Source organism: Oreochromis aureus, linkage group 18 (genome assembly GCF_013358895.1).
Source record: "Oreochromis aureus strain Israel breed Guangdong linkage group 18, ZZ_aureus, whole genome shotgun sequence".
NCBI lineage: Eukaryota > Metazoa > Chordata > Actinopteri > Cichliformes > Cichlidae > Oreochromis > Oreochromis aureus.
This window is the reverse complement of record NC_052959.1, coordinates 10,036,883-10,050,047: the sequence shown is the minus strand read 5'-3', so window position 1 is coordinate 10,050,047 and position 13,165 is coordinate 10,036,883. Positions and strand designations below refer to the sequence as shown.

General features: G+C 43.1%; 2 protein-coding genes across 2 annotated transcripts; one reads left to right on the top strand and one right to left on the bottom strand.

Moving 5' to 3' along the window:
* Positions 1-1,443: 1,443 nt before the first annotated feature.
* LOC116320401 (CPD photolyase) lies at positions 1,444-7,794 on the bottom strand. The gene is made up of 10 exons (XM_031740002.2): positions 7,586-7,794; positions 7,029-7,405; positions 6,767-6,915; positions 6,259-6,441; positions 5,867-6,025; positions 5,062-5,260; positions 2,610-2,762; positions 2,342-2,463; positions 2,099-2,258; positions 1,444-2,007 (listed from the first exon to the last, which is right to left on the bottom strand). Exons 1-10 carry the CDS (start codon positions 7,606-7,608, stop codon positions 1,859-1,861), a joined length of 1,674 nt encoding a protein of 557 aa, XP_031595862.1. The 5' UTR covers positions 7,609-7,794; the 3' UTR covers positions 1,444-1,858.
* A 19-nt stretch (positions 7,795-7,813) lies between these two features.
* LOC116320430 (UAP56-interacting factor) lies at positions 7,814-12,121 on the top strand. The gene is made up of 9 exons (XM_031740040.2): positions 7,814-8,041; positions 8,208-8,345; positions 8,459-8,622; positions 9,998-10,146; positions 10,292-10,364; positions 10,479-10,534; positions 10,699-10,773; positions 11,313-11,439; positions 11,535-12,121. Exons 1-9 carry the CDS (start codon positions 7,969-7,971, stop codon positions 11,634-11,636), a joined length of 957 nt encoding a protein of 318 aa, XP_031595900.1. The 5' UTR covers positions 7,814-7,968; the 3' UTR covers positions 11,637-12,121.
* Positions 12,122-13,165: the final 1,044 nt, after the last annotated feature.

The following is a 13,165-nucleotide window of genomic DNA, read 5'->3' as shown; positions in this document are numbered from 1 at the left end:
GTTATGAGGCTAAAAGGGCTTTTCAGCATACCCGTTCGCCTTTTTTTGAGGCGATCATGTGAAAACGCTACTGAAGGTCACTAGAGCAGCACTAGCACAAAAAATGTGTGTGGTTAAAATTTTTGATTTATGATTCTGTGATAGTCAGCAGCATATTTATATATCAAATATCAGCAGTGATGATCCTGCCAGAAGTTTAGACAAGGTCAGTCAGTCAGGAGATAATTAGATACCAATGAAATTGTTTAGATCAATCAAGCCATTTACTCTAGGAAAATAACTCCTGTCTCTACAGCTGTTAATGTGACTCACAGCCCTACTCGCTGTAATATAACCATCTTACCAAGAACTCATTTACTCTTAATAAGCACACTATCACCAGCCACTTCATTAGGTACACTTTGCTAGTATCTGATTGGACACCCTTTTACCTTCGGAACTTCCATAATTGTTTGCGCCATGGATTCAACAAGATACGGGAAACATTCCTCGAGATTTTGCTTCATGTCCACATGACAGCATCACACATTTGCTGCAGATTTGTCAGCTGTATATCCATGATGGAAACCTCCTGTTTCACCACATCCCCGGTTAAAACTGCTGACGCCAACAACTGTACCTCTTTTAAATCACCATTCTTTTCCAATCTGATGTTCAGCAGGTCATCTTAACCATGTCTACATACCTAAATGTGTTGAGTTACTGCCATGTGATTGGCTGATTAGATGTTTGCACTACAAGCAAGCAGCAGAATAGGCATGCCTTATAAGGTTTAGCAGTGAGAGTATATAATTTATGACTGTAACTTCTAAGCGCTTAGAGAAAGAAACAATTAAATGAGTAGAAAAAAAAAGTCTACTTCTCTGAGCTCATTTTAATTAAATGAGGAAAAAAAGGTGAAGTATCTCTCTCCCCTGAAATGAACCGAACACAACAAAAGAGGCCATCGCAAGGACGAGCTTTCATATGCCAATTTGTGACTTGGTGTTAAGCACGTCATTACCTATACGGGTGTTTTTATCCACTACTGAGGAGTGCAGTTAATTAGGCTGGATAGAATGGGTTTTGGTTCTGTTTAATTACATCTGAGCTCAATAAAAGCACATTTAGGGCCGTGATGAAACCCAGTGGCTGCAAACATGAGAATATTAATACTGTACACACTTTTCATTCAGATTCACTTTGGATCATGTGAGGTTCTCTAGTCTAGAGTATTATTTTTCCATCTGTTTGCTGACAGTTTATGCTAGATGTGTTTACAAAAAAAAAAAACAAAACACATATGCGCCAGTTTGATTAGATTATGGGGAAAGCCTCTCATCAAACATAGCTGTAGGCAGCAATACTTAAAACCTTGGCTAAATGGTGAAAGAGTTGAATTCAAATTAAATTATGTCTCAGTCACTGTGGGTGGGAGTATGCTTTTGAGTAAAGAGTAGTTCAGTCTGTTAAAGAAACACGCTTTATTTCAAGTTTAAAGAAATGACAGTGAGAGAGTTGGAAATGATACAAGTGGACAGGAAATGACTTCAAACTTGTATTAAAAACCGAACGACAGTAGTAATGTGATTGTTTTTATGGTGCTTTTATATTTGCAAAGCCCAAAGTGCTTTCTCTATAAGCTCACTTTAAAATGCCACAAACAGCCTACAGTTTTATTATGCATGAACACGTCTGATATTTAGTAAAAGTGTTGATGCCAGCAAGAATAGAGCGAATGTTTTGAACAAAACAAGCTGTGAAGAACAGAAGAAAAAAAAGAAAGGTTGTAACAAAAAAATTAATGTCCCTGAGGCCAAGTTGTAGGAGATGCACGCTGTGGAGCACTTTTAACACATCCTTCCAAACACATCGTGCTTCAGAGGCTTTTAGGACAGTACTTTCTCTCAAACTGAGCCACGTTAAACTTCCGAAGGCAGCCTTTGTAGTTCATGTAGCGGATCTTCCCGAATACGGCTCTCTCCGCCCAGCCCTGATCGTGGATGCCGCAAATAGACCACATACAACCTACGAGACCAAAACGCAGCAGTGTGTGTGAGAGTGTGGGAGAAAACAAATGCGTATTTGATCAAATAAGTCAAAATAAATCTGTTCTTACCGACAAAGCCGTTAGGGTCTTGACCATCCAGCTCGTAGCGATCGTTTAGGTACAGAGCGATGGAGAGCGCCTCCTCTGGGGAAGAAGTCCACTCCAGGATCTTTTTGGCCCAGTACATCCTCAAGAAACCATGCATCTTCCCCTCTGTAACCATCTGGTACTAATGGGAGTGATGCAGGATAAGAAAAAGCACAACATGGACCGAATGTGTTCAAACATTTCATTTTAGACTGAATGTTGTACCTGAGCTGCGTTCCACAGCTTGTCATGAGTCTTTGCTTTCTCCAGCTGCTCACGCGTGTAGAGATACGGCCTCTCGTCTTTGGCATGATCTTTTAAGGTCTTCTGAGCCCATTCATACGCACCTATGAGATGCAGACACAAATATATATAAACAAAACAACTTATGAAGCTGAATAACTTCCATTCAATCCACTAAATTAGTTTGCAATTCATCCGACTAACGTCACAGCAGTCGACAGGATGCGATTTTAATGAGATCTCCACTGACCCTCCACGCTGTCGTATTTCTTGTTGTAGAAACAGAAGTTGTCAGTCAGCTCTCGACGCACCACCAGCTCTTCGATGAAGGCCGGTATGGACTGACTTGCATTCTTCCCGTTGTGCTGGACCTGCCAAGCCACACGCTGGGCCGAAATCTGGCCTAAAAGGACCAGGAAGACAAAAAGGCAGATATGGAGAGGAGAGGCAATTAAAATGTCTTTCCTGGTTCAGAGAATGTGCGGAAATCTTTCAGAGCTAAACTGTTCTGTGATGTGGTGCCACGGTTGCTCTCTTTGAACTTGTAAAGATGTTCAGTGTCTGCGAAGCCGTAAAGGAAAGGCATTAATATTCAAAACACAGGCGTGCTGATGCCTTCTGGATGTCCGAGATAACCGGACCAATAAAAGTTGCGAGTATAACTGCTGTCTTAAGCAATGAACTCAAGGGGGAGGTCACATGGGAAGTGTGTAGGACACTTTTATCATTTAGGGACATAATTTAGGGGAATTTAAACCATCTATAAAAGCAACACTCTGAACTCACCCACATTATCAAAAGTCTCAAGGAGATCTACAAAGAAGGCAGTCAAGGTTTTCTTGAAGAGGATTACAGCGCGATGAACACAATGAACAGAACACCAAGATGCTATTAATTACTGTACAAAAGTCTTAAGCCACCTCTCATGTATTCATATTTTGATTCCAAGTAGCCAGATTTTCTTGTTATTTTTAAGGTGGTCCTGTGCAAAAGTTCTCTAAGTTTCCTGAAGTTCTTTCAAAGTTTACTCATTTTTAGTCCTGAGTAGGGCCGGGTATCGTCACTGATTTCTAGAATCGATTGGATTCCGATTCACAAGGTCCCAAATCGATTCGATTCTATTCGATTTGTTTCGAATCGGGGAAATTTTGCCTCAGACAGTCAGAAATATTATAATTCTGATCACGCATCAGTACATTTCCATATTTTTTTTGTCTATAAAAAGAAAGCTGACAGTTGCGAGACTTTATCAAAGGTGTGAGCATCACAGCAGATGCCTTTGTGTCAAAGTAACTGAGGATAAAACACAGAAAAACATGAAGGAGATTTTCCTGGCCTGGGATTTTATAGCAGATGACCTTAAAAAGATTCTGCAGTAGATCAAAATCGAAAGAAAAGCATTAATCAACACATGAACATTAGCTGATGCTGCTGAAGTGATGCAGAGCAAAGTTACAGAGGTTTTATTAGAGACACAGCCAAGCGTTGTGCAATTTTGCATAATTTTAAAAAGTTTTAATTTGTTCAGTAGCCTATTGAACGGCAGAAATGAGGCTTTCTTGTCGGAAGTAAGTAAAAGGAAAAATACAGCGGCCGACAGCGCTGTAAACAACGGTAGACTTGTGCGTAATAAGCAAGCAAATAATGCAGAAAACAGAGATTTTTAGACGGGAAACTGTTCTTGAAGTGCACTGAGAAAGACAACGAGCTCTGCAGGAAGTGTGATTTTAATGTGGTGGAAGCAAAACAGGAAAACTAAGAGGGAATTCATGACGATGTTTATGTGAAGCGAAATGTGGAGTGTAGTTCAGATCTTCTTTTGCTGCTGGTTCAGTCAATATTGTTTGGAGAGCGATAAAACCTGCAGCTTCAGAATCTAGCGCAAAACAGACGGAAACACAAAGCGCGGACCCGCCGACACATCAGAATCAGAGCGCTGTCGGCTTTCAGCCCCGACCGTGTCCGTGCCGTCGGGTGAGAAAGGCGACATCTCACTGATTCTGATCCGTCGGCGGGTCCGCGCTTTGTGTTTACATCTTAGTGCAGAATCCGTGTACCTGCTCTCATTTACTGTTTTAGCTGTTTGGTGGTTGTTGAAATTTTGTGAGGTTTAACCTGAGATTCTGGCGTTTCGGGCAAAATAAATTTATATTTAAAAATTGATTCAGGATTTTAATGAATTGATATCACGTTATGCAGGCTAGAATCGATTTTAACTGATAAATCGATAATCAAAACCCACCCCTAGTCCTGCTTTGTTATGCCACTTAACACTGACTGTGACTCACCCAAGCATAAAAAAGCCTCCTAACTCAAGGGATGAACCAGTGTTTTGTCTGCACATAACAGACAACTTAGTAAGGAACCAACTTTAAATTGTATCTTTAGGCACTTTGCTACTAGCAGCCTGTCAGAAAACACATTTGTTCCCATTTATTTTGTTAAATCTACAAAAAAATGCCAATGCTGACATTGTTTGACAGGCATAAAAAAACATAGTATTTTTGCACCAGCAACATGATTCCTAAAGAGCTTTTAGTTTCAAACTAGTCATATCTTGTGCAGTGTGTCCTTAAGACATTTTGAGGAAACTGGACAAGTGCAGGACAAAAGCAGAATTGGCAGGACTAATAAACTATCTAGAGCATATGAATAATATTAGAGAGTCATGTCCTTAAGAAAGCTTTTCACAGAATACTGACCAAAGCGGAGCCAGGGGGAAAGCTGGCTCAGGGCGGGAGCGTTCGGGTCGTTGCGTTGGCTACCAAACAGTTTAAGTCGTACATCAATGAAGGACTCCAGCATGTCCATCCCTGCTTTGGTGCCTGGCTTGGCCCATTCTGGCTCTTTTACAGTTCTGTCAACATCCAGGGAGGCGAGGGTTTTGTCCCAGTCTACTCCCTGTGAGGTAAAGAAGCAAGAAAGGAGAAAGGCTCAGTAGAGGTCACAGCTGAGAGTGATGAGTTAAAATATACACTGTGGTGCTACAGAGATCTGACAACTTCAAAAGCAAAGGAGAAAGTTTTTTTTTTTAATCCAGCTCAAAATATCAAGTGTGGGGGGGGTCAAACCGTGTGTAGCATATCAATCTCAACCCTGGAGCAAAAGCACATACCCCTGCAGCTTTAATAACCAGTACAAGGGGAAAAGAGAGTTTTAACTTTTGGACAGTTAAAAAAAAAAAAAAAATCCAGTTTATACTGAGTCATCAATAAATAATGTGTGGAAGTGAGGATAGAGTTGAAGGGTAAAAGTATGTGCTTTCTGGCAGCAGCTCGACTTCCAGGCTCCCCGTCGATGAGCCTCCCTGACAGCTTACTTGCCTCGCAATTGATTTTAGAACAACAACCCAAAAGCAATGAATAATTTCATGACCTCCAGAAGATAAATTGTAATTGTTTCTCAACTGATCCAAGAGTCTTTGAACTCACTATAAATTATAAATACGCCTCTTTTATTCTCAGTACATTCAACATTTATTCACTTCACTGTTTCTCGAGCACTTACTTTGGCGGTTCTCGTAGCAGTGTGGGGGTGTGCGTCTACCAGGGGAAAATCAGTGAGGAACTCTGATAACAGATTGGTAATTTTTCCTCTGATCGTCCGAGCGGAGTACTCGAGTTTAGGTGAAGCTACCCAGCAGGGAACAATATTGTGGGCATCAACCTATAAAAGGAGAATAGAGTGTTCAAGAAATAATGATAGGAAAAACAAAGTCAATACGCATGAAATGAGAATGAGGTCTGCGGCATCAGTTTTCATACCTATTACTTTGGAATCAGGGGAACAAATAAAGAGAGAAAACAGCCTGGGGACAGGCAATAACCAGAATACAAAGCATCCTATCAGCACACACCTCCTGCAAATTGGATCTCAGAAAGTGAGGGGTTTTTTCATACCTGTATGAAGGGAATGTCTTTGGGAAGTTTCTTTTTGACGTCCTCCAACCACTGCAGCGGCTCTCTGATAGGAGAGAAGTCAGTCACCACGGCCCCAAAGCTGCGGTCGGACACAAAGCCGGGGAGAACTTTCCCTGGAGCGCCGTGCAGCAAGTGGAACTGGATGTTTAACTGTTCACATTCCTGTTATATGGACAGAAGAGCAAGAGTGAGGCTGGGCTGTTAGTTCAGGTTCACTGATGATGTCCCACCGCGTAATACCTGCAACTACAGCTAGACTCAAACAAGAGTGATTCCTCTGGTCGGGTGTGGTACTGCACAACTAATGTATGAAATATTTCTCATAGTTTCAATCACAACGTCCCTTTTATTAAGCTCTGTTTATAATGCAATGCATTTTAAATTAAACATGTAAAACAAAAAGCACTCAGAGAGCTCACCCTCTGTGCAGTATATACTTTAAAGGAATAGTATTATATTTACTATATGTTCATTTTGAAGTTTGTACCTTTGCAACTTCTTCCAGCCCCTTCAGCATGAAGCTGTAATGTCTCAGAGTAGACAGCTCTGATTTGGGCACTACCAAACAGAAACAGACATGCAGAGGGAGGTTCTCCTTCACGGCAAGCCGCTGGGCATGGATCAGTGCCCAGTTATCTAAACACACAAAGGGAATGTGCACATACGTCATGAGAAGAGACAGTGAGAAAATGCAAACCAAACAGAGGCTGCGCCATTGCTGCACTGCTGGCTCTGCTTTGATGGGTTACCTTGTACTCTCTGATCTCTTAACATCCAGTAGAGGACACCCTCTGAGCCCTGCTTTATCTTTTCATTATCAGATAGAAAACGCAGGCGCTTTTTGTTGAACTTCATGTCTTTCTTCTCTGATCTCTGCTGCTGCACAAGACTCTGCAGCCAGCCCCCAACTTTCTCCTTCTTCTCCTCCTTGACGGGAGCCAGCTTCTGCTGCTTGGCACGGTGCTCCTCGCCAGCAGCTGCAGAAGATGCCTTGCGTTTCATGCCTGACATGGTGAGCTGGCAGCTGAAGAAACAGGTCAGGAAGAAGAGTGCGGGGCTGCTGGGCCTCTGGTGGTGGTGAGGGAGAAGCTTTAAGAAGCGCCCTGGTGCAGAGAAAGGCGATGTGCTGCAGGAAATCGTATAGAAACAGCGAAACTCAAAATTCAGAGTTTTTGCAGGCGTGAGCAAAACAGTTACAGACTGGAAAACTTCATATGAACAAAGCGACAATGCAAACAACAAGAACTGAGTCAACGGGGAAGCTCAATTAAACGTGTTTATAGTGATTCCTACTACTGACACATACCTCCTCCAAACACAGTGCAGCATACAGGGTGGGAAGCTTCAAATGATGCAGGCTCCGCTCGAGTGGACAACAAAACGTGAAATTAAACGAATAAACAACAGACTGAGTAGCCGTCGTGACAGCAGCAGCCAGGCGTCTGAAACCCGTGGCGTTTTCCCTTACACAACCACTTACATGAGCGCGCTGGTTCGGGTTTTGTAACGCTGTGTTTTCATTGAATTGAAATACACTTCCCACAGTGCATGTCTGTGACCTCTTCACGGGGCATGCGCGGCAGAGGCGGTTCGTGTCTGTTCTAGCGTATACAGGAAAGGAGCGGATAGCTAGCTCGGCTGCTAACTACATTTCTGTGTCCACTTGGGTTGTTCACTGTGGTTTGAAGTATGAACATGGGGGATTTCAAAGCTGACCGAGGGAAAAGGACACCTATTCCGGATAAAGTCGACATGTCCTTGGGTAAGGCCCTCACACAGCTATGAGCAACGTTACTAAAATAGACTACAAGCTAATAATATTAGCACCTAACTACTGGGAGGTCGCCAGTAGCTAGCTAGGCTAGATAGGCAGCACTTGTCAGAGGGCTCGCTGTTGTTGATCACTGCTCGTGTGATGATTTTAACAGATGACATTATTCGGCTGAACAAAAAAGAGCAACAATTAAGGAGGCAGGCCAATGTGAACCGCCGACCAGTGAAGAAGAAAGGCCGCTTAATCCAAGGAAAGGGAGTTTCACAGAGGACTGCAGGACCAGCCCAGAGAGGTATGTTCGCTTACGTTTTCTCAGTTATTATTAGCTTCATAGGTATGCTTCTCTTTTTCACCCCAGTTGAAACAAGTGTGTTTATCTAATGTCGCTATTCCAATACTTACCAGGAGGTGGCATTCCCCGAGGAGGAGGTCCCAAATTGAGAAACAGAAAGGTCCCACCGATAGTGGCTCGGAGACGGGGTCAGGGGGTCATCACAGGACTGGCAGCCAGGAGACCAGCGGCTCTGCTGAAGCGAGCCGGCACACTCAACAGATCAGCATTCAACCAGGTACTGGAGGACTGCACTGAAGGAGACATGAACTATAGTCCATAATACTGCCCTGCCATCTTAACTGGCAAGCACAGACCATGTTGTGGTTTTATTAAAGTGTGGGAATCACTCCAGCTTTTGAAGCCTTATTAGGGGGCAAAACACTGAGAAACCAGACCTTAAACACAGACAGCTTTAATGGAGCCATGTTGGAAAATGACGCTACACCTTCATAAAGCAATGTTGGAATACTTCATCAACTTAGGTTCTGCTAGAATTAGTTGTAAATCATATTCAAAGTACTTCTAAACTGGACAAAAATATATAAATCTCTTAAAATTTGGTTCCATTTATTATGTTTTCCTAAAGTCAGTCTAGCTTGCTGAATGTACCAGTAGGCCTACTTTAGAGAAGTGATGTGCCTCACTTTCATCACAACCAGAGGTAGCTATTTTTCCTCATCTTGTCGCCTGGCAACAGACATCAGCATCTCTGGCGTGTTGTCCAGGAACTGCAAACTTTCTTCGTTAGCTGCGTCCCCTGTGGTTGTTTGACCTGTTTAAATGCTGTTCCAGTGTTTCTCAAGGGGGATATCGTGCTCAGGAGGTAGCACTTTGAAAGTTCGGGAATGTTTTAGTTCATTTTAGTTATTTCACATAATCGCTGCAGCGATTGGTAGAAATCATTTTGCCTGTTTTAAGGTATACAAAAGTCAGGGAAGTTCCTGCGTTAGCATCGCTTTACAATATGCACACATGCTTGCAAGTCATCCTAAGTAGCTTTAAAGTTCTGCTAAGTACTACTGTAACACAGCTGATTTAAATGGCTAAATTACCTCCTCAACATGTCTTGAAGTTGTCCAGAGGCCTGGTAATGAACTAATCATTTGATTCGGGTATGTTGACCCAGGGTGAGATCTAAAACCTGCAGGATACCAGCATTTGAGGCCTGGAGTTGCCCACCCCTGACCTAATTGAAAGCAGAATTCATGGTTCCATCAGTTACATTAAGTTATCCATGCATTAAAGTAGCAAAGCAGTCGAGACCGTCACACTACCACCACCATGTTTGACTGTTAGTATGATGTTCTTAATGAAACAATGTGTTAGTTTTTTAGACTAAAACCTTCCACATGATATTTTGATCCCTACAAGTCCATTACTTTTTCACACAAGGGCAGGAAGGTTTGGATAGCTTTTTCCCTTAATAAAAACCTATTTTCAGGACAGTATCGTCTTCTGAAGTGAAAAAGCAGTCCCATATTTTAGCGAACTTTTTTCACCTGATGGTACACAGAATCGCTAACTAACAACTAGTGTCTTGCTGTAAATAATTCCTCCTTTGAGTAAGTCTGCTGTACTATAAAGTTCATGCCGTTCACGTCTCTTTCCAGAAAACAAGACAGAAAACAAGGCCCTTCTTTCAGCGCACTGAAGCCCAGTACAGGAAGCCAGAGGTACAGAGGCGGCTGTACAGGCAGCCAGATCAACAGAGAGGCCCAAACGCCCCATCAGTCAGGAGGCCTTTTCAACTGCGGCGAAGGTGAGAATGTTTGCTTTTTATCACTCATTATGTTAAGTTTGATTTCAGCTCTAGAGGAGGAGAGACCAACGTGATTCAGCTTTGATTCACCTACATAGTTTACACAGCTAGATTTTTAAATTTTATTTGTGCTCTGTTCATGCAGACCACTGCCGCCTGTCCAGCAGACTCAGAGGGAAGCACGACAGGCCACGTTTCTTTTTCGCAGGGGACTCAAGGTACCTGAGAGGTTACGTAGTGTGTTTGTTGTCTAAATCAGACCAGCAGTGAAGCTGGTCTTCGTGGCCATGTGGACTCTTCTCATTGTGCTTGTGCTTCATGTGTTTTAACAGGTACAAGCCCAAGTGCAGAAGCCAAATCCCCACACACCTCCAGTCAGAACACGCCAGTGAGTATACTTCTAACGACCTGCGTTGTATGTTCATATGTGAGGAAGAGGAACTCGCACTGAGGATGTGAATCATTTGGAAGGGAAAGGGCACCATTGTTGTACGTTTTTGGGGTCTGTGTCTGTTTGTGTAACATGAGGCACCTTTTCCATTTGTCCAACAGGTGGCGCACATCAACAGCCAGCAGTGGAATCCTGACTGTTTCAATAGACAACCCCACAGCCAGGACACAGCCTGAGTAAGTGCTCGGCAGGATCTCTGCAGTACACACTGATTTTAGACCTCGCTGTGAATGAAATGAGGGTTTTCGCTTGCTGTGGAAGAACTTCAGATGATCCAAAACGCTGCAGCAAGAGTACTAATGGGGAATAGCTTCGCTCTAATGGCTCCCGGTTTAATCCATGGCTGAGTTTAAAATCCTTCCCTTCAGGCTTGAATAGAGAATAGGAGGCAGAGCCTTCAGCTATCACCTCTGCTCTGGAACCAGATCCCAATTTGGATTTGGGTTAGGCTTGCCTTTATGGTAAAGCCTTTAGGGCTGGATCAGGTGCCTCTGGGTGACTTTCCATGATGCACTGAGCATTTCTCCTCCGCTCCACCTCTTTTCACTTCCTACATGTGTCAATGCCATTATTAAAAGTCATTAAATGTCACCCACTCTCCTGTAGTATCTAGTTTACCCTATTTGTTTGTGTCTTTCCCCTTGCTGAAGATGTCTTTCTGTCGACAGAAAGTAGTTCTTCCTTTTGTCTGACTGTCTTTGTGTCTTGTACTTAGGCCCCCAACAGCTTGGACCCTCCATCCCCCTGCTGCCAGTGTTGCCCCCGTGAAGATGGAGACGGTGGAGAAGAAGATACCAAAAGGAGTGCCTCTGCAGTTTGACATCAACAGTGTTGGGAAACCGGTGAGAGTGTGCTTGAATGTCATTTAATCCACAGATGTAGGACAGTTTTCATTCCAGCTGTAGAGTGTTGTAACATCGGACCTTTCTCCTGACAGCAAACGTCAATGACTCTGAACGAGCGATTCCGCATCCTAAAAGACCGACGCGCTGCCACAGCTCAGAGCAGTAAAGGCAGCAGATTCGTCACCGTTGGTTAGCTGACCAGAAGGAAGACACGGGTGATACTCGGGCACTCCTCTGTCCTGCTCAGACTCACACGGCGAACCCCGCCTCTCTGATGGAGGGGACAGTGCAGACCCCAATGCCTCACTCTGCTAATTGGAGGGAAGGCAATAAACCACAGGACAAACAAGTATGATGTGCACAACTGTGAGGACTTGAGTGTGCAAGCGTTTATGAAAGAGTTTGTTTTAAAATAAGCCCCCAATCATTGTTCATATCATTGTCCTCAGCTGTTTGTATTGTGGACGTTCTGTACTGGAAATGATTGAGGGCCCCACCCCCACCCATTTGGTCTTGGGACTGTTGACACTAATCAAAGTTGGCTTCAGAGTATTTCTTTTCAGAATGGACCTCTATGCATTTGCTAGAATGGCACGTATGTTCTCTTCACCTTTTTTGACATTTTTGAGAGTTGTTTTGTAATGTTTCTTTAAATAAATGGGTTTCTCTTTAAAGACTATGACAGCTTCTGATTGGTGGGTAGCACACGGCGCAGCACTCACTCTCCTCCCATTGTCCTGTTGAAAAATAAATGATGGTCCAACTAAATGCAAACCGGATGAGATGGCATGTCACTGCAGGAAGCTGTGGTAGGTCCTTGTGTGAGCCAGTTTCATCGTAGCGCTTGATGGTTTTTGCGACTGCACTTGGGGACACATTTAAAAGATTAGTATTTCCGTCTTTGTATGAACAAAAAGGTGAGACACGTTTGGAATCTGAATATTGCTTTTATTTAAATACATTAAAATTTTGCAATGTAACAAAACTATTGGCATATGAAATTCAAACACCATTTAAACGAACAAAACATGGCTCACTTCATTTTTCTGTGACTAGTGTCGGTAACACTAGGTTATTTTACTCCGCTCGCTGTTGCGCATCATTACCCTCCCCCCTCCCATCCCACCCTCTCCCACGTCCCCATTTACACTGTTCACAGACTATCTTACAATAAGAGTGCTGAATAAAAATGAGGTAAGAAAGTGGTTTGAAGATTACAGATCATGCAGAACATGCTGAACAGCAACAAAAATATTCTGTGAAGGAGGAAGTAACAAATGAGAACCAAAAAAAAGAAAAAAAAGGTGTGTGTGCATTTCAAAATAAATTTACACAGCTTTGCATCTTTGGTTACAAAGTACGCGATTTCACTACTGCCCCCCTGCCAACGTGCCCGTGCCCCACCCACCCACCTACCTACCCCACTTCAGGAAAACCAATGGAGAACTGAAATGTGAGTGAGTGAGGGGACGTGGCAATACTCATTCACCTTTGCCTATCAAATTTTCACCGGAGGCCTAAAGATTCGATATCGGTGGGTAAAAGTCCATCAGGCTATACAAAAATATACACTCAAACTGGATCTGGACTCGAGCTACGAATTGGCAGTTGCAGCCTTAAAAATCTGGGTTAGTGTTAAACATATGTCAGAATTTCTCTGTTTGCCGGCATTTAACAAATATATAAAGCTGTTGTCTGGGACGTGTGGCCAATCTGTTCAAAC